Source organism: Pteronotus mesoamericanus, unplaced genomic scaffold (assembly GCF_021234165.1).
Source record: "Pteronotus mesoamericanus isolate MK-2021 breed Mesoamerican mustached bat unplaced genomic scaffold, CSHL_Meso_final contig_116, whole genome shotgun sequence".
Taxonomy (NCBI): domain Eukaryota; kingdom Metazoa; phylum Chordata; class Mammalia; order Chiroptera; family Mormoopidae; genus Pteronotus; species Pteronotus mesoamericanus.
The window spans coordinates 10,312,262-10,332,660 of NW_026555027.1; the positions used below are offsets into that span (position 1 = coordinate 10,312,262).

Consider the following 20,399-nt stretch of genomic DNA (forward strand, 5'->3'; position numbering starts at 1 on the left):
ATTTGAATAGATCATAACAAGTGAAGAGATTGATTTAAAACTAAAGACCAATATCTCTTGTGAATGTGGACACAAAAATCTTTAAATACTAGCAAACCAAATCCAGCAACATAGAAGAGTAGTTATGCATTATGGTCCCAGGAATGCAAGGCTGGTTTAACATCTGGAAATTGATGTGATATATCATACCGATAGAATAAAACAGAAAAACCGCATGATCATTTCAGTAGGCACAGAAAAGGGATTTGACAAAATTCAGTATCTTTTCACGATTAAAAAAATAATTCAGCAAAATAGGAATAGAAGGGAACTTTCCCAACTTGATAAAAGCCCACACCTAACACTCTTGCTGGTGAAGTGAGGGTGGTGCCCCCATACCCTGGACACAGGACCAAGGTGGGCACGTGAAAAACGGGTCAGCACACCCAGCCTGTGGGAGCTGAGAGGGCTCAGAAGCACTTAGGAGGTTGTGGATTTGGGGGTCATTCAATGTAGGAGCCCTGCAGATGGAGATGTGTGCTCACCTTCCATGTACAAAGTCCTCATGCCCCTCCCCAGAGCACATGCAGTACAGCTGGGAAGGCGCAGGGGTGACCCTCAGACCCAGCCTGGCACAACTTCCCATGTTGGACCTGGGACCTCCCAGGCACCTGGAAATCCCAAGAAAGCCTTCTGCATGGAAGTGTGTGGAAGTGTGCAGACACAGACAATACGCATGTATATGCACACAGAAAACACACCACACATGTGCTCACAGATAAACATGCACATAAAGGGACACACACAGATGTGGGCATGCACACATGTGCACATAGAGGCTCACATCTTCACACAGATGCACACAGATGCATATGCATGGAGAACCATGGCGTGGATAGAAGGTGGGCAGTGTCGGTGGGCTAGGGCCGCGAGCTGTGGAGAAGAGGGCCTTTCGGGCAGGACAGGAGGTCTCTGTGTGCGGGGAAGAAAGGCGCTTTGCTGGGGGTCAGCAACCCCCCCCCAATAGACACAGCGAATGTTTGGTTGCTTTGTTCCAAGGATGCTCGCAGAACCCCATGAAATCGGCAGCCACCCCATGACTCACAGTGCGGTTTACCAGTCTCTAATTCAAATCTCCCTCCCTGTTTGATAAGATCCCAGAGCCCTCAGGCAGATGTGGGGTGCCTTCCTCCAGCTGCTTGTGACAGTCACCAGATAGCTCTGCAGGCTTGTGATGCTCTGCAAACACTTGCAAGTGGCAGTGGCTCCAGAGGAGGGCAGGAGGGGCGTGGTCTGGAGTATTAGCACAGAGAGGTGCCCTGCTGGGTCGCAGGGTTGGCTCAGGGTGGTGGGGCTGTGGTTGCCCTCCTAGATAGCCCGTCCCCCACCCGGGCGGCAGCTCCTGTCCCCCCTCTGCAGCGCATCTCCTCAGCTCCTCATTTCCAGCCCTGCCTGGATACGGGGAGTTGAGCCAGAGACCCCAGGGAGTAACTGAGTGCCCAGGGCCATTGGACTGACAAGGGGGCAGCTCCCCTGCCCCTGCCAATGGGGTGTCAGGCTCTGCCACAGATGAGCTCAGAGCTCCCTCTTCCATCCACACAGGAGAAGGGGAAGGGCCGCTGGAATTTCTGTCCTGAGATTTTCCAAAGACGCTTAAGGCATAAAATCACATTAATGGCCGTGACTTTTCAAGGACGCTATTCTCTGGGCATTTCTAAGAATTCTGAGCACTGTGGGGATTAATGTTGGTTACAAGCCCTCATCAAGACACGATGTTTGCATATGGGATGCCCCCTCCTGTCAAGAGGGGAACATGGTGCTCAGCTGTCCTGAAACGTGAGTGCTGATTCCAGGCAACTGAGCCCTGACCTTTGGCTAGCACTCATTGATCGAATCCTCAGTGTTTTGAGCTAGGGACAGCTGGGGATGCGACTTCAGGGCTGTTTCAACAGAGCTGTTCTCGCAGCTGAACACAGCCTGCAGGGTGGGGTGGGGGGGTGGGCTGAGACCCTCAGCACAACCTGGAGAAGACAGGGTGATTAATGGAGGGACTCAGGCAGAGGGGCGGACAGCTGGTGTGCAGAGCACGCGCGGGACCTAGTGTGGACTGTGGAGGTGGCAACTGCATGTGTGAATGTGTGTGTGTAATCCCACTCCAGCTCTCCTCTTTTGGGTTCTGTACCCAGGGCTCTGGTCTCCATGCCTCAGTTTCTTTATTTGCAGGCCACACCAGGCACAGGCTCACAGACTGGAGGCGGAGCACTTGGCGCCATACCTGGTGGGCTGCGGCATGTCTGCTTGACGGACAGCCCTGTTGGGAAAGAGCTTGGAGTGGTTTTCGTCCGACCAGGGGTCCTTGGGCTGTGAGTTGGGCTGTGAGTTGGGAGAGGAGGCCTCGCCGCCCCTCACCGGGCTGCCGCTGACCCCTGTGCTGGCGCGTGTGGGAACGGGGCTCCGAGCCAGCACCCCGATCCCCAGGGCAGCGTCTGCACTCCTGCTGCTGCCCAGGCCCAGGCAGCGCAGAGGGAAGGTGCTGGGCATCGGGGTCAGCCTGGCGGCATCGGGAGGGTGTCAGTTGTAATCAAAGTCAGACACCAGCACATGCAATAAGTTCGAAGAGGCCCCAAAGCAGGCACTGGTGGGACTTACAGCCTCATGCCAGCATGCTTTTAGTGTCTTGGCCAAAGAAAATGTTATCTGAGGTTTTATCAGAGGAAGGAGTCGGGACACAATGGGAACTGTTCAGCTGCACGTGGCTGGGCTCACGCCCCTCCAGAGCAGTAGCAGTCAAGGCCCAGGTCCCGTCCCTGCCCGAGACAGGGGCTGGGAGAGGTGCCTGGTGAGGACAGAACTGAGAGAAGGCAGGACTGAGCCCCACACTGGGCTGGCATCCAGGCTGTGGGCAGGGCTCCCTCACCAGCCCCGTCCCATGGCCTTGGGTGACCTCGCAGGTCCCGCTCCACCAAACAGACTGAGATCTGGGCGATGGAGGTGGCAGGAGAGGACTTCTGTGTGGAACTGCTGCCGGTGGCAACATCATTCTCCATTCAGGCTGCCCAGGCTTCCTTTCCCTCAGTGTCGACACTCACTGCTGCTGTGTTTGGTCCCTCTCGAGTAGTTCTCGAGAATTAACTTAGAAACCCCTGCAGGACTCTGAAAAGGGCTGATGAAAGCGGTATAAGCAGGATCAGCCCCTGGGATAGCCTTTCTAACCAATGGAGAAAGGAGCCTGGAGTGTTACAAAGGGCCATGTGTCACCAGTGCTTCAGCCCAGGGCGCAGTCTCTGGTGGGATGGGGCAAGGACAGGTCGGTGTCTGCAGGGGGTGGGAGGGCGGCAGGCTGAGGAGCAGCATCTCTAAGCAGGCGGGAGCCCAAGTCCCTCCCGGGTCCTCCTTGGATGTGGAATGTCTCAGAAGCAACAGTTCCAACAGAAGAGTTGCCCTTGCAACAAGTTTCGGTATTACAGCAGGGCAGTGGCCCCAGGCCAGGCTTCCCTGGCTACTCTCAGCTGTGGCAGCTCTGAGAGTGGTGGTCTAGCGGGGCTGGGGGCTGCAGTGGCTCTGCGTGCAGAGGGTGGTGGGCAAGCAGGGACGGGGGCCGCCACCTCGGTGTCCTGTGGTTCCCAGCCCTGCCCAGAGCAGGCACCCCGACGGGGCTGTGCCAGGCGTCTTCTTTGGAGCTGGGCTCCGTGGAGGGAGCCCAGGCTACAGGGCCAGGCAGAGGGTCCTTCCAGAAGCTGCCCTGGGGATCAGGGCGCTGGCCCGGAGCCCCATTCTCACACTGGCCAGCGCAGAAATCGGCAGCAGTCTGGCGAGGGGCGGCGAGGCCTCTCCAGCTCACAGCCCAGGAAGCTGAGAATTCCACTGAATGTGCTTAAAGTCCCCTTGGCCTCTTGGAGTCTGAGGCTGCTTTAAGGAGGCATGAGAAGGTCTTTAGAGTGCCTGTCACCTTGATTTAGGGGTTCTGTCCTTTTCTCTTCTGTGAGAGTGAAAGGGTAGAAGAAAGAACGGCTTGCAGACATGAATGGGGTAGCTGGCTGCGAGCCGTGGGCGGGCTGGGCGGGAGCCGGGCTGGCCCCACCTCCCGGACGGCAGACGCCCGCCCGCCCTCCTCTCCGTGGTGCACACAGCCCTGATGGCTCCCGACCCCAGCGGCCGCCTCGGCCGGCCGCTGCAGCTGCTGCTGCTCACCTGCTGCTTCGCTGCCGCCTGGGCTGATCTGCTGAACTGGCTGTGGTTGCCCACTAAGACGAATGAGTCCACAACGTCGTCCGTCTCCGTGCCCCCGGGCAGCCCACCCGTGCAGCCCACAGAGGGCATCACCACACACACGGCCCCTCAGGACGGTCCCGCTGAGCAGGGGACAGCTTCCGCCAGCCCTGAGCCGCCGCTGGAGGGGCTGGAAAGTGGCCAGGGCAAAGCCTCCACTTCCCCTCCTGCCTCTACTGCCTCTACTGCCTCCACGGCGAGCCCAGACACGAAGGAGGAGAACATCGCTGGCGTCGGTGCCAAGATCCTGAATGTGGCCATGGGCATCCGGAGCTTCGTCCAGCTATGGGATCATAGCACCCCCACTGAGAGTGCTTCCGAGATGGAGATGCCAGCACCTGTGACCCCCACAGACCCCCTCACCCTCCCCGGGCCCTCCAGCGCCCCCCAGGAGAATGGGACCGCACTCTGGCTGACCAGTGGGGCTCTGAACTCTCCGGACACCAAGAAGACTGAGGCCGGCAGCCTGCCAACGCCCACCCAGCCACCACCCTCCCTGGACAGGCCCTGGGCGCTGCTCAGCAAGCCCTCGGTGCCACCGAAGTCCTCAGGTAGACCTCTCTCCTCCATGCCGGGCAGGGCCCTTCCCTGGGGAAGCCTGCACTCCCCAGGTTGGCCCCCGGACCTGGATGGCAAAGGACTCTTGCCCGTGGCAGCCCGTCCTGACCAGCAGCACCAACACCCTGACATCCTCAAGCGCACGCCACTTCTGCTTCCCCTGGTGACGGGTTCCTTGGGCACACACACGGCCCCCTCGGCTCTCTTCCCTGACCCCTCTGCCAATCTGTCTCAGATCTTACCCTCAGCTTTAACTGGGGACAGCGGTGCTTGGGTTTCTCACGTGGCTAATTCCGTGGGGCCTGGTCTTCCTAATGTCTTCGCATTGCTCGGGTCCCACCAGCTGACCCCTGCAGTGCAGCCTGCCCGCCACGCCGCCAGCCGCTGCCTGCCCCTGCCGCCCTCCCTGCCGGTGTGCGGCAGCCTGGGCATCAGGCGCTCCTGGCTGCCCAACCACCTCCACCACTCGAGCGGAGAGGAGGTGCTGGTGGCCGCTCAGGCCTGGGAGGGCCTCCTCCGGTCGCACTGCCACCACTTCCTCGCCTGGTTCTTCTGCCTGCTGATGGCCCCACCCTGTGACACTGGCCCCCTGCCTGCCCTGCCACCCTGCCGCCAGTTCTGCGAGGTCCTGGAGGATGCGTGCTGGAGCCACTTGGATGGGGGCAGGCTGCCGGTCACCTGTGCCTCGCTCCCAGCCCAGGAAGACGGGTACTGTGTGTTCATTGGGCCGGCTGCAGGTAACGGCCGGCCCGCCGACCTCTCCGTTTCCTTTCTGCCCTTTCCTGCGACCCCGGCCAGGGCTGGTGTGAACCTGGCCCGGCACCTTTACCCCATGCCCCCTGGTGTTGGCTTTTATGGTCAGGTGCCTGTCCGGAGGCGGGGGAGTGCCATGCCTCCTTTGCAGGGGACAGACTGAGGTCTGGAGAGGTCTGCATCCAACCTTAGGTCCCGTGCACCGTAATGGCAGGGGCATGGGGAGCAGCCCCTGCCCAAGCGTTGTAGTTTATTTAGTCCTCTGAGACACCCCTCGCCACGGAGGGGAAACTGAGGCACAGAGCGGCCACAGGATATGCCGAGGGAGCCAGGATTCCCACCTGCTTCTGGTGTCTGACGTCCTTTCCATAGCCCCAGGCTGACAGGGCAGCGGGGGCTGCAGGGGTGGATGCCACAGGGAGGGAGGACGTGCTTCTCTGAAGTCTGAGAGGCTGCAGCCGTGCCAGCGGTCAGTGAGCCTGCGGAGCTCATGCGAAGCCACCCATGCCTGGGTCCGTGAGCGCCAGAGCAGTCTCTCTGCCCCTCTGGCCTGGGAGCGGGGAAGGCAGCTGCAGCCTTCCAGGCCCCCAGCTCCCTTTGTGCCCCCGGTGGGGCTTGGCCCCTCCCTGGCTGTCCTTACCAGCCTTGGCCCCACCCAGGTCGGGCTGGGCTGTGCCTGTCCCCACCCCTTCCCTCCCTGTGGGGAGCAGCCTTGACCACTCATCCATCCCTGCAGTCACTGCCAATGGGGGTGGGGTGGCTGCACTGGACCTCGAGGAGGGTGTCCCCTTGCTGAGCCCTTGAGGAATGTGTGGGTGACTCCCTGGCAGCACTGTGCCAAGCCGGGGGTGAAGCAAGGGGGGCTGTTAGCGCCCAGGCCCCGACCAGGCAGGAATGAGCGCTGATGACGGGTGGTGCCCAACCCCAAGGAAGGGGCACACCAGGGGCTGGCCCGAGGGAGGACGGCGGCTGCTGACAGGGAGGCCGAGCCCTGCCCCGAGCGGGAGTGGCCAGAAGGATGTCCGACAGAGGGACAGCCCATTCAGGGCCTGCTCTGGGAGGCCCGGTGCGTGGTGTGTGCAGAGCTGAAGGCCCTGTGGCCGCCCCTCTGTGTTGGTGGGTCTTGAGGTCGGGGGGGTTCAGGGGCCACAGTGAGCTGCATGTTCCCACGTCCCACCCACACGCAGTGCCTGGAACATCCGAACATTGGGCCCCCAGGGGTCGCTCCGCAGGGGGTGTCCTGCCCTGGTTCCCTGTAGAGGAACCTGGCAGCTCCCCACAGCCCCCTCCTCCTCCTCGGGGCTGGCGCTGGGCCTGAATACACCAGACCTGCTGCTGGGCCTCCTTTGCCAGGGGAGGGGTCAGCCACACGGGGGTGTGGGGTGTGGACTCTCTAACTGCAGCTGGTTTGGTCAGCCGAGTAGCCAAATGGGGACTTCTGACTGGACATCTGCACTGCTGGCAGGGCCCCCAGCCTGGGAGGGAGGCCGTGTCCCGAGCAGGGTCTGCGGATCCTCCCATCAGCGCTCACTGCTCACTCACACCCCCGCAGGCTTCCGGTGTTCATCTCACCAGGGGCCCTCTTGGGGGTGGCCTGGCTGGGGAGGGTCCCACGGGCGTTTTCTCCCTTTTTTTATTATTTATTTTTAGAGAAAGGGGAACGGAGGGAGAAAGAGGGAAAGAAACATCAGTGTGAGAGAGAAACATGGATCAGCTGCCTCCCGCATGCCCCCACCTGGGGACCGGGCCTGAAACACAGGTGTGGGCCCTGACTGCCAGACAACGCCCAGCCCACTGCGCCAGGCCAGTCAGGGCCCTCTTAGGCCTTTTAGTAGGGACCATCCACCACCTGCTGGGGAGAGAAAGGACCAGGAAGGCCCCAGCCCCTCTCCTGTGTTGGTGAATATTTCCCTCTGTGAGGGATCCTGGTGAGTGGGGAGCACTGGGATGTAACAGCCGTCGCTGGCCTAGTGAGGTCCTTGGGCCGTGGGGGACGGGGAGACCCAAGCCAGGCAGCTGCTTCCTTCCCAGGATCTGTCCAGAACTGCCCGTGGTGTGGCCACCACACCACCTTCCCCATCTCTCCTCTTGAGTGTTCCCTGCAGGGATCCAGGCGCAGACGGCCCCCACTCCCCTCTTGGTGGGCCAGGGGGGCCTGGATGGGTCACCTGGTCCCACACATGCCAGCCTGAGGCTGTAGCTCTGCCAACCATCTGAAGGGCCTCCCCTGTTTTTGCTTCCTCTCTGCCCCCTCAGGGAGGGCGGGTGGGAGAGGGGCTGGGGGACAGTCAAGCCAGGGGCTGGGGCTTGGGGAGGTGGTCAGGAGGGAGAAGGCCTCCCTGGGAGCCCCGGGCTGGTGCTGGAGCTGGCCGTCGGTCCGCTCACCTGGTATGGGGTCTTGCCGTCTGTGAGCTTGTCCCTTGGGCCACAGAGAAAAGCAAGTGAGGCTCCTACCCTGGGGAAGACAGGAGTAGGTCCTACGTCCATACTCTGTCCACCCTGGGCGGGCCAGTACCAGGATTGCCCCCTTGAGCAAGGAGGGAGCTCAGGCCAGAGAGACGGGGGGGGGGGGCATGGGGAGCAGGAGGCTGTGGGCAAGTTCAGCAGAACTGCGTCTTTGGTCCTGAGGGGGAGGGAGTGTGCAGAGCAGCAGCCCCTGGTCCTGGGGGGCGGGGCGGCCTCATCCCCTGCTCTCACCCCCCCAGGGCCACTCTCCCCTCATCTTGCCCTCACTGCTGCTCTCCCGTGTCAGATCTTTGTCCCAGAACCAGCTGTGGACACACTGTCATCAAGATCCAAGCTACACAAGAGAGGGCTGAACACAACCCATGCCCCCTCATGGCCAGAATGGGGCATCCTTTGTCCTCTCCGAATATTGGCCTCGATGCATGTGCAGGAGTTTCCTGGGGCTGCTGTGACAAATGATCACACAAACTTAGCAGCTGACAACCATGCAGTTGTGTTACCTTAACTCCCAGGGGTTGGAAGTTAGAGATCTTCCCACTGGGCTCCAATGAAAAGTGTCTCAGGTGGGATCCTCCCCAGGCTGCAGGGGATTCTGTTCCCACCCGGCCCAGCCTCAGGAGGCCACCCGTATACCTTGGCCCACGGCCCCGCCTCTGCCTTCAAAGCCAGCAAGGTCAGCCAGGTCCGTCTCATGCTGCCATCTCTGGCTCTCTTTGTGCCTCATCACGACTCACTCTGTCCCTGCCGGGGAGGTTCTCTGCTTTAAGGGTGTACGTGGTTAGATGTAGGAATACCTCCCCATTTCAAGGACCATCACCATCACCACATTGGCAAAGTCTCATTTGCTGTGTGAAGAAGCAGTCACAGGTTCCAGATGTTGCAGTGAGGAAATCTCTGGGGTCACCCAGCCTGCCCTGGCATGTGCATGCTCACACACGTGCTCACATGCATGCACATGTGTATGTGCTCTTGATTCTCATTGGCATACACGGGATCGTGTTCTGTGTACCTGGAGTTTTCTCTTTTCCTTAACGTGTCTGCGACATCCCCCTGTGTCAGTAGAGGGAGACGCCCCTGTTCTGGGTGGTTCTGGTGTTTTCTCCATGCCCCTCCTCAGTGGCAGGCTGGTAGCTGCCTCCGGCTTCTCTCCCTACCCGACGATGCGACAATGGCCCTGCTCATCCTCCCAGTCTGTTGGCTTCATGTCCATTTACGTCTTTATAACTTGCACCCTGGCCAAGCACTCCCTGTGGGCCCTGACGTGGGCGGTGCGTGACAGCATGTTGGGCCCCGTGTTCTAGGAGTTCACAACTTTCTTCAAAGACTTATCGGACCTCCGTGGGCATTTTTTTTCGCTTTTAGATCATGAGAAATCATCCACTGAGGCCTTTGTGGGTGGCGTTGAAGTCATATTTGGACATTATGATCGTATCACCATGTCCATGGTGTCCCCATTCAGGGACAGGGGTTGCCTCCATTTGCTTGTCACGCTTATTAGTGTTTCAGTCAAGTGTTACCATCTTAGATGTCCCCTGAGATGATTGTTGTCCTCGACCTTGAGGCCAGGCTCTTCACCCGCCCCAGACACTTGACTCTGTAATTGCTACTGAAGGTAATAAAGCGACAGGTGTGGAGTGCTCTTCACTCTGGGGTTCAGAGCCTCTTTAGGAGGCTGTGCTCTATGCTAACAGGAGAGTGGGGCAAGCAGCTCTCTCTGGGTCCGCATTCTCAGCGCGAACTCCTCTCCCCCTGCCCCGACAGCCATTCACTGTGTGTATAGGGGACACCGTCTCCCTGTGCATGTGGGTGGTATCAGGCCCATCATGTGTCACTGGTGCATGAAAAGTATCATCATCCCCTTGCCCCACTTAAAGGCTTTCAACTTAAATTCTGTTTTATCTGATATTGATGTTGCAATATTTGCTTGCTTTCTGATATCATTTGCCTGATATTTTTAAAATAATTTATTTTTAGAGCCGATTTAGGTTCATAGCAAAATTGAGGGGAAGCTACAGAGATTTCCCTTAGGCCTCTGCCCCTTCCCCACATCCCCACCAGACAGATGGCACGTTTGTTAAAATCAATGACCCTCATCCAGGTCCATAGTTTACATTAGGATTAACTCTCCATGTTGTATGTTCTATGGGTTTGGACAAATGTATAATGACATGTGTTCATCTTTACAGTATTTTACAGAGTAGTCTCACTGTCCTAAAAATCCTTCATTGCCAAACACTGAACTTTTTACTGTCTCCCAGTTTTACCTTTTCCAGAATGTCATAGAGTTGGAATAATATATTATGTAGCTTTTAAAACTGTTTTTTTCACTTAATATCCATTAACGTTTCCTCTATGTTGTTTTATGGCTTCATATCTCATTTATTTTTATCATTGATTAATATTCCATTGTCTACATGCTCCACAGTTTATTCATTCACCTATTGAAAGACACCTTGGTTGCTTCCAAGCTTGGACAATGTTGAATAAAGCTTCTATAAACATTTGTGTGCAGGTTTTTGCGTGGAAATAAGGTTTCAAGTCCTTTGGGTAAATACGAAAGAGTGTGATTGCTGGATTGTAGGGTAAGGATGTGTTTAGTTTTGTAAGAAACCAGTGTGGCTGCACCATGTTGTATTCCTATCAGCAGTCACTGAGTGTTCCTGTGGCGCCACATGGACGCTGGCACTGGGCTGTCAGTGGTCCAGATTTTGGCCATTCTAATAGGTGTGAGGTGGTACCTCCATTGATTTAATTTGCATTTCCCTGGGGAGTGTGATGTGGAGCGTCTTTTCATATGCTTATTTGCCATATTTACATCTTTGGGGTGAAGATCATAGACCCATTTTTTTAATTGAGTTGTTTGGATTGTTTGTTTTCTTATTGTTGAGTTTTGAGTATTCTTGTATATTTTGAATGTAACTTCTTTCATCAGATACGTGTTTTAAAAATATTTTCTTCCAGTCTGTGGCTTGTATTCTCTTTTTCTTAATGTGCCTTTCGCATAACATAAGTTTCTAATCTCAAATTAAATGAAGTCCACCTTATCAATAATACTTTTTCTCAAATTGAGCCTTTGGTATTGTATCTGAAAGGTCATTGCCTTACGCGAGGTCATTAAGAGTTTTTTCCGTGTTACCTTCTGGGCGTTTTTATAGTTTTGTATTTTACATTTAGATCCGTTATCCACTTTGATTAACTTCTGCAGTACGTATGAGTTCTGTCTAGATTTAATTTTTTGCACATTGAGGTTCAGCAGTTTCAGCATCGTTGTCAAAAAGATCTTTACTTCATTGTATTGCCTCTACTCCTTTGTCAAAGATCAGTTGACTCTATTTATGTGGATCTGTTCCTGAGTTCTCTGTTCTGCTCCATTGATCACTTGTTGTTTCAAGAATACCACACTGCCTTGACTCCTGCAGGCTCAGAGTAAGTCTCGGAGTTAGATAGTGTCAGTCCCCCAACTTTGTTCTCCATCAATATCGTGTTGGTTATTCTGGGTCTTTTCCTCTGCATGTATACACTAGAATCAGTTTGTTGATAGTCACAAAATAACTAGCTGGGATTTTGATTGAGATTACACTGAATCTATAGATCCAGTTGGTTGGGAAGAACTTACATCTTGACAATATTGAATCTTCTGAACCATGAACATGGACTGTCTCTACGTTTATTTAGTTCTTTGATTTCTTCCATCAGAGTTTTAGTTTTCGTCGTAGATCTTGTACATATTTTGTTTGACTTATATCTAAGCATTTACTTTTGGTATTCTGTAAATAGTATTCTGTTTTTAATTTTAAGTTCCACTTGTTCACTGCTGGTATATGGAAAAGTGCTTAACCTTTGTATATTCATCTTGTATCGTGCAACCTTGCTATATCACTTATTATCTCCAGGAGGTGGGTTTGTTGCTGTTGGTGTTAATTCTTTTGAATTTTCTACATAGACAATTATATCATCTGCAAACAGACATTGTTATTTCTTTCTTCCCAGCCTGTGTAGTTTTATGTCCTTTGCTAGTATTATTTCATTAGCTAGGGCTTACAGTATGATGTTGAAAAGAAGTAGAGAGAGGGGACATTCTTGATTAGTACCTGATCTTAGCGGGAAAGATTCTAGTTTCTCACCATTAAGTGTGATGTTAGCTGTAGGGTTTTTATAGATAGATATTCTGTATCAAGTGGAGGAAATACTGCTCTATTCCTAGTTCGCTTACAGTTTTTATTAAGAATGTGCATTAGATTTTGTCAAATGGTTTTTCTGCAATTTCAATATGACCTTGTGATTTTTTTTCATTAGCCTTGATGTGGTGGATTATGTTAATTGATTTCAAATGTTGAACTAGCCTTGCATACCTGGGATAAACTTGGTTGTGGCTGACCTGTTTGCTCACCGGAAAACTGTCTGCAACTAGGCAAGTTCTCTGATTTCTTGATCTGAGGGGAGTGTGGGGTGGGCCACCAGACGGGTCCCAGCTTGCCAAAGGTGTCACTTACCACATTCCAGGACACTGCATTCTGGGAAGGCATTCCTCTGAGCTTTCAGAGTGCAGCGTGGAATGGATTTTCGTTTTTTGGAGAGATGTTGGTTTCCTGCTCAAGATAGCAGAGTCAGTGCCTTGGGCCACGCCTTCAGCTCAGCAGCTGCTAAAAGCTCTGCACGGAGGTGGCCCCATCCTCCCTTCATGTTCACAGGGCCTGGAACCGGACAACCGGCCAGTGATCTTAGGGTCATGGCATTCAAGTCTTGCCCCAATGGGAACCTGAGGAATTTCACAGAAAGGAAATGGAAGAATTTGGGGAAGGAGCTGCTCATGCATCTCTGGGGTCCCTAGGGCTACCCGTGTAATATGCTGCTGTCTGGCAGCCCAGAAAGTCGACAGCTGCTGCATCTTACATTCTTAATTACTTTGGAAATTTCCTAGCTCCATGTGAGGCAGGGTGGTGGTAGAGCATACCCGTGCTTAACTTTGGGGTCAGCTAGGACAGGGCACCATGACCTCTGGCACCCAAGCTGGTCGGAGTCCTGTTTCCCAATCTTAAACATCTCCCTGAGTAGACATTCAGGCCCCGGGTACTTCTGATACAAAGGGACCATCACAGCAATTGTTGTCCTGGTGGACAGCAGTCTGTCTTTGAGCAGGGAGAGGCCACTCACCTCCCGCAGGGCAGGGTCTTCCTATAAGGTCCCCTACTCTCTTTGGGGGCCCTTTGCCCTCAGCAGGCACAGAGGCCAGGCCACTGAGGCTGCTGTCTGTGTTGTGCCTGGCTGTCCCCCACTTTCTGTCTGCATCGGGGGTCTTACCTGCCGGGGACATGTGGGTGAGGCCAAGGGGAGCCCCGGACGGCTGGCAGTGCTGCCCTCATGGCAGGAAGTCAAGACCACGCAGAGCCACACGGCTGACCCCGGGGAAGCAGCCCTGGCAGGTACCCGCAGTGCTCGTCCCCCTGTGACGGCTCGCTCTCCTGTCTCCATATTTGTTCTCAGGGACTCTTGAAAGCCAACTTGCCTTAGAAAATTAAGGTTCAACATTTCTTCCCTCTCTATTCCAGGAAGCCCCAGGCCAGCCTGGCCCTGCTGGTGAGCTGGACCCCCCGGTGCCCCTCACACAGAAACACACACACTCGCAGACTCCCTGCCACACTCAGACACTCACACGCACCCGCGCTTGCTCACTACAGCCTTGCTCAGGACACCCACACAGCACAGCCCCCTCCCAGAAGCGCGCCGCCTCTCTATGACTGACACTTTGGAGGTAGACCCCACCCAGACCGTTGGTGGGGTGGTCTTGAGAGGAAAGGCCTTGGGTCAGGGCTTTTGGACAACTTCCCCATGGAGTCCAGGCTCCCCTGGCAAATTGGATCTATGGGAAGTTACGGATGCATCGGTCTTTCCTTGAGTTGGTGTCTGCCCCTCTCCTGTGTCCGGCAGGGACCACCCTTCCTGCATGGAGGGTAGCCCTGCGCTCCTCGCTCCAGCGCTCAGCACTCCTGGCCCCTAGCGCATCAGTCCCAGCTACTAGTGGCCCCCATGCTCCCAGGAAGCAGCCTCCTCCATACGGCACCCGAGGGCTTGCGCAGCTCCAGGCACACGGTCAGGTCCTGCCCCACTCAGACCAAGGGCCAGCATTGTGGACAGCAGGGCCTCTGGTCCCTTCTGGATGGCCAAAAAATGAGGGGAGAGAACCTGGCACCGCGGCTGTGTCCCCAACCTGGGCTCATGCAGCTGAGGGGTCTTCTAATGGCGGGGTATCGGTTAGGACTCCTGCTCCGTGACACTGATGGCCTAAGGAGGAAGACACACGTGAGCTGTTCTGATCGTGGGCTCCTGAGCGGAGGGAAGGAAAAGGGTAGAGGAGCCTCGCCCGGGTGTTCCAGAGGGAGGCGAGGCCGGTGGGGCCACGGCAGCGTGAACGCCGGTGGGTTGAGAGAGCCGACCTCCTGCTGGTGCCCCCCACCCCACTGCCCTGCCACGTGGCTGCTCTCCAGGACACCCCAGTGTGGACATAGGGGAAGAGGAGGAAAGTCCCCACCTCCCAGAGGCCCCGTACAACAGCCTCAGCCAGGCCGTCACACCTCGTAAACCCCGACCGACTGGGGGCTGGGCACGATTTGCTGTATTGAGTGTCAACAGAGACATGGAAACCTCAGGACCCGATCAAGCTAAGCCAGGTCCTCTAGGAGACACAGCCGGCTCTCATTTTCTGCCTTCCTAGGAGTTTGTTTTCAGGATGGTTCCTGATGAGAATAAAGCTGCCGGGGACACCCTGCCGTGCAGCTCTCTTTTCCTTGTTTATAAGGGAGTGAGTGATGCGATTGCCCATGCTCTGCATTGTCCCTGTGGGCCCCAGCGCGCGGTGGGGATGATGAGTGGGGGTAGGGTCTGAGGTTGGGGGTTGGTGATGTGGGTGCGCGCAGGGTGCAGAGCAGGGCTGCGGGTGAGCAGAGAAAGCCCAGCCCCTGCAGCAGACTCCTTGGCAGCCCCTCATCCCGCCCCCTGCCCGCTGTGCCCTTGCTTCCCTCCTGCCATGCTGGTTTGGGATGCTTCCTGCGCTGCCCCATCCCCCTTGAGCCTGTAAGCTGGTTGAGGGGATGGTGCAGTGGCTTGTGGCCACCATGTCCTGGCCTGACACGTGTCTGGATAAGATGGGGTGTCCGTCCGCATTCCGCAATCCAGAGGAGCAGGGTTGGTGCCCTGCGCGTGACTTGGTTTCCCCTTTGTGCTCTTCACGCAGCCTCACAAGGTGTCTTTCTCCTCTTCACAGAGAAAGTGAACACAGAGGTGGGGCTCCTCCAGCTGCTCGGGGAGCCCCCGCCCCCACAGATCACCCAAATTGACGACCCCGACGTGGGACCGGCCTACATCTTCGGCTCAGATGCCAATAGTGGCCAGGTTGCCCAGTACCACTTCCCCAGCCCATTCTTCCGTGACTTCTCGCTGCTTTTCCACGTGCGGCCAGCCACCAAGGGCGCAGGGGTGCTGTTTGCCATCACGAATGCGGCCCAGGCAGTGATCTCAGTGGGCGTGAAGCTGTCGGGAGTGAGCGACGGCCACCAGCACATCCAGTTCCTGTACACGGAGCCTGGGGAGGCCCAGACGCACATGGCCGCCAGCTTTCGCCTGCCTGCCTTTGTTGGCCAGTGGACACGCTTTGCACTTAGTGTGGATGGTGACACCGTGACACTCTTTGTGGACTGCAAGGAGGTCCAGTCAGTGCCTTTGGTGCGATCTCCGCGAGGCCTGGAGCTGGAGCCTGGCTCCGGCCTCTTCGTGGCTCAGGGCGGAGGAGCAGACCCCGACAAGTTCCAGGTAACTCTATGGCTACTGCTTGTGGGCTGGACCCGCGCTGCTCAGGGGTGTGGGCCTGGCCACTCAGACAAGGGGCGATGGCCAGTAGCCCCCACCTGACTTCAGGCCCCGGAGTTCCTTGGTCTGCTTGGACCCTGCGTGTCTTTTACTCCCTGGTGCTCTGGCCCCCTTGCAGCCTAGGGACCACCTTTCTGACTGGATGCCAGCTTCTGCTACCACCTGTGCACAGTGCAAGCAATGGGCCCCTTGATTCATAATTAAGAATTTCAAGATGGCAACAGCGGAGGGTGGAAGTGGGCGCAGGCCCTTTGTGAGGTGGGCTGCACCCCGTGAAGGCTGCATACCCTCTGGGTTAGGCCAGGGCTCCACATCCAGTGCCACCATCACTTATGCTGTTACTACTTTACCAAACTGCTTAGCTGCCCACTCAGAGCAATGTGGGCGAGACATCCCCAGCAGCACTGGGCAGGTGGCTGTCTCCACTGTGTCCCCCACCAGGGAAGCCCCCTCCCTCTGGGCCTAACCTCGGCCTTCATTGCAGGGGAGGCAGACTGTAGAGCCTGGGTTGGGGGTCTTTCTCCTGGGCCCTCATCCCCTCTACTTGGAACCTTTAGGTGGAACCCTGCCTCCTGGAAACACTGCATGGGGACTCTTGGCGGTCCCGATTCAATTCTAACATTACAGCCAGTCTGCAGCTGGCACACCCCAGACAGGGGTCCCTGTGTGTGCTAACAGGGGATATGTCTTCGGGGGACAGAAAGTTAATTATTGCCCAGACAAAAACTGCTTGATTAAAGTTGTTCTAAGTCCTGGTAATTCGGGTTCTGAAAGCTGGCCTTTCACCTTTGGCAGAAACTTTCACCCATGGGGTCTGGGAGCCAGCAGGACTTTGATACCAAACTGGGCCTCTTTGTGTTTTCATTTTGATCCTCAAACATGATTAACTGGAAGGAGTCACAGAGAGCCCTCACATCCAGGGAGAGGCTGTGTTTACTGGCAGTTTGTTGTGTGACCTCTCCGGCATTTCTAGATGGAAAAGTATGCCATTGTTCCATATGTCTTTGACAGTTTAACAGAAAAGCTGCCCGTGTGCTGATGGGGAAAGGGGCTGCCCAGAGCTCAGGGTGCTAAGGGAGGACATCATCCTGCAGTGAGGACACCAGAGGCTTCCTCTGCCAGACCTTGCGAGGGCCACATGTGATTGTTGCAAAACACAGCTGCCAGTTGGATACCGAGGCACACTGCATGTGCATGTTGTAATTTGCATTTCTTGGTTGCTAGTGAAGACAGACGTTAAATTTTTTTCACGTGTTTATAGGCTATTTGTATTTCTTTTGTGACTAACCTGTGTTCTTTGCATTTTTGTTTTGATGAGTTCAAACATTTCCTGTTGATTTTTACAAATTCTTTACATATGAAAGAAACCAATCCTTCATTTTGTGTGCTGCAAATTTTATTTCCAAGTTTGTCATTTGCCTTTCTTACCTTGCATTTTTTTTAAACCATTGGGTTATTTGAAGCGTTTATGTGGTTAAATCTGTCCTGGAGAAGACGCCCATGGCATGGACCATCCCAACAAAATCTTTGAGGGTTAGAAAGGCAGAAGTGGGGCTGCTCAAGGCTGCTGTTTGGATCTGGGCTGTGACTCCTCTTCCAGCTGACCTCCCTGTGTTACATCCAGCTGAATCTAATGTGGTCTGGCTCCCACTCCCCGCAGACTAGAAGTGTCAGGAGTTTTCTGTGTGGGTGTCTGGTCAGATTCCAGCTAGGTGAAAGGAGTGGCCTGCTCTCTGGTGCAGACTGGTTTAGTACAAAGTTTTTCAGGCTTTCTGAATTGAGATTCTTCAGAAAGGCTCACTCAAGTCATGTGATTTATACGGTTTGACAGGAACTAGAGCTCAGGGTGCTGGGAGAAAACTGGGCATCCCCCCAGACCAGTCCCTGTGGGTCCTTACAGAACCTTTATTGTTTCCTCCTGTCAGAAAATTCTGGAACCTCATTGGTCTTTTCCAGTTTATTTTTCTTGTCGAATTTGGTTATAAATATCCCTGGGAAGTTATTTATTCCAATGACATATATTACAGTGTTTTGCTTATTAACATTTACTGCCGACTCTTGTTCAGTGTTTATTGTACCTCTCCTTTCTTTATCATTTCAAATGCTCTGTGGTCACCTTTTCTTGATGTCCTTCCTCTTTGTGGAAAGTGTCCCCATTTCCTTCATTCCCTGTTTGCTTCTATCTTTGTGAAGCCACCTTTCTCTTAGCCCGGGGTTTCTGTTTGCGGTTCTCTCTCGGTCTCAGTGTCCGGTTTGTCAGACGAACCCTCCACAAGTCCCTTGGACCTTTGTCCATAGCCTGCAGGCATGTAGAGCCAGGCCTGTCCTGTTCCTGGCACATCCCACGTTCTCTCCTTTTGTTCAGTGAGGAATGCGGACATTGTCACCTCACTGTTCCTCCCATATGATTTTGTTGGCTGCATTACATAAATGAGTGTTTGACCCACTGAAGCCAAGAGCTGGCCCACTGGCCATCCGGGCTGGGGCCACAGGCTTGATGCTGAGGATGGTGCAGAGCAGGCAGAGAAAGTGTGAGCATGCCCGACCCCCACAGTCCTCCTCCTGCCGTGGCCCCCAAGCCCAGTGGCACCAGATCCGCCACTCCTGACCAAGGGGGCGCTGGGGCCTCTGAGGTCATGCTAACTAACCCTTCTCCACCTGGCACCCCTCTTCGAGACAGATGCGTGGAACCCCGTCACGCATGGCAGGTGATATACACAGATATAACCCAGACACAGCACTGCAGCTGCCAGGCAATGCCCTGACTCCAGGGGGATGAAGGAGGGGGAAAGTATTTGTAATGGAGGAACATGCCCAGCGTGACCCCACGGGCTGCAACCTCAAGGCAGCCAGATGCTGTCACACAGCCAGTCGAGGAGCCTGGCGGGATGCCAGCAAGATGGTCTGAGGTACAAGAAAATGGGTTGGTGGGGCATGGCCCAGTCACAGCTCCAGTTGAAATAGGTGACAAGGGACCAGGCCAAAGTAGGGAGGCGGGGCCAGGAGTGGGGATGAAGCAGGCCTGGGAGTGCTGTGTCCCCCTCGTATAGGCTTATCCAGCCCCACTGCCTGGCTAGGACATGCCCTTCCAGGCAGGGGTGGGTTAGGGGTCACGCCCAGAGAATCCGGGGGTCCTAGGGAGGCAGCCCCAACACCAGCGACTTCGGTGACATGCTTTCACAGTGTAGGACCCTGATCACCTACACACAACTTTAAGACATGCAGCCTGTGACATAGCAGTGGCAGGACATATTTCACATGGGCTTTATTAATGAAATGCCTGGATTTCATAACTTCTAGCTCTAAATCTGTTCAGTATTTGCAGTGGGTCTCGTGCCTTTTGCACTAGTGATGTCTTTCTTCCGCAAGTAACTGTGTCCTTGGGAAAGTGCCAGCCCCAGGCAGACGGCCAGGATCTGAGCTTGTCTGCCTTCTCTATTCAGGCCTGCGGCGCGGCTGGTCTATTGGAAGCTCAGAGCCTCGCAGGCAGGGTCAGCGTGTGGATGGTCATAGGGGGAACCAGCACCCTGACCCCCTACCTGCCAGAAGCGCCGTTGCCCAACCCCCACACACAAAGAGCCGCCAAGGGGCACTGCAGAATTTTAACATCTGGCCCCTCCTGCCATCCCTGGGAGTTCTCAATCCTGGTGACTGTCACCTGGGGTCTCCCTATTCCTCTTTCAAGCAGGGCTGTAGTGCCAAGAGTTTGCACTTCGAACATGGTGCTGTTGCTGACCCCTGACCTGACCCCAGAGGCTGACCCTTGCATTTTTAAGTCCAGAATGACCTGTGCTTTCTCTGGGTGATGGCCCCCTGGAGCCTGGATGGTGGAGAACACCTGTGTGTGTGTCTCCCCTACACCTGTGCCCACATGCACATGCATGCACGCAAAGCCATGAACATACCCGCACCGCACATGTCTGCACACAGGCATGTACACAAGTCCACCCATGCACACACACAGGGAGATGGGACACTGCCCCACAGGCCTCACCGTCAGCAGTGAGCGGTGGAGAGGGAAGCATGGAGTCAGGTAGAACTGGCCTCTAGAGAGGCTAACCCTTCTGGGAAGGGAGTCCAGGGGTGCTTCCTAGAGGAGGAGGCCTGGACTGAGCCTTGAAAGATGAGTTCTAGACAAAGGCTCCACTGGGTGTTTGGTGACTCGTGGTCACATGTTCCTTGTTGGTGGAATAAGAAGGTCCTGAGATCAAGGGTCAGCTGATAAAGGGAGTCCAAAGGGCATTTGGAGGAATAAACAGAATGACCTAGGCCAGAGTTAGCACATGGCCCTCGGACACGCCCCCCCGCCAGCTGTTCTCATACAGCCTGTAGACTAGCAAGGCTCCCCATGCTTACATGGTTAGTAAAACAGAAGAGTATTTGTGACATGTGAAAATTTTATGAAATAAAAAATGTCAGTGTCCCTAAAGGTTGGCTGGACAGCCACACTCCATCTTTTAGATATCGTCCTGCTCAATTCCCTGGTACAACCTAGCCCTTTCTACAAAGGC

General features: G+C 55.2%; 1 protein-coding gene across 5 annotated transcripts in view; it reads left to right on the forward strand.

The window, feature by feature from the left end:
• Nucleotides 1-20,399, forward strand: part of COL18A1 (collagen type XVIII alpha 1 chain) — a 78,950-nt gene that overhangs the window by 26,230 nt on the left and 32,321 nt on the right. For 2 of the 5 annotated variants that reach the window (XM_054579182.1, XM_054579194.1), the window contains exons 1-2: nt 4,115-4,799; nt 15,287-15,831. In XM_054579182.1, coding sequence (XP_054435157.1) covers nt 4,115-4,799; nt 15,287-15,831 — 1,230 coding nt within the window. Of the gene's footprint in view, nt 1-4,114; nt 5,544-15,286; nt 15,832-20,399 lie in introns of those variants that run through there. The other 3 variants (XM_054579188.1, XM_054579203.1, XM_054579174.1) reach the window with 2 other exon arrangements.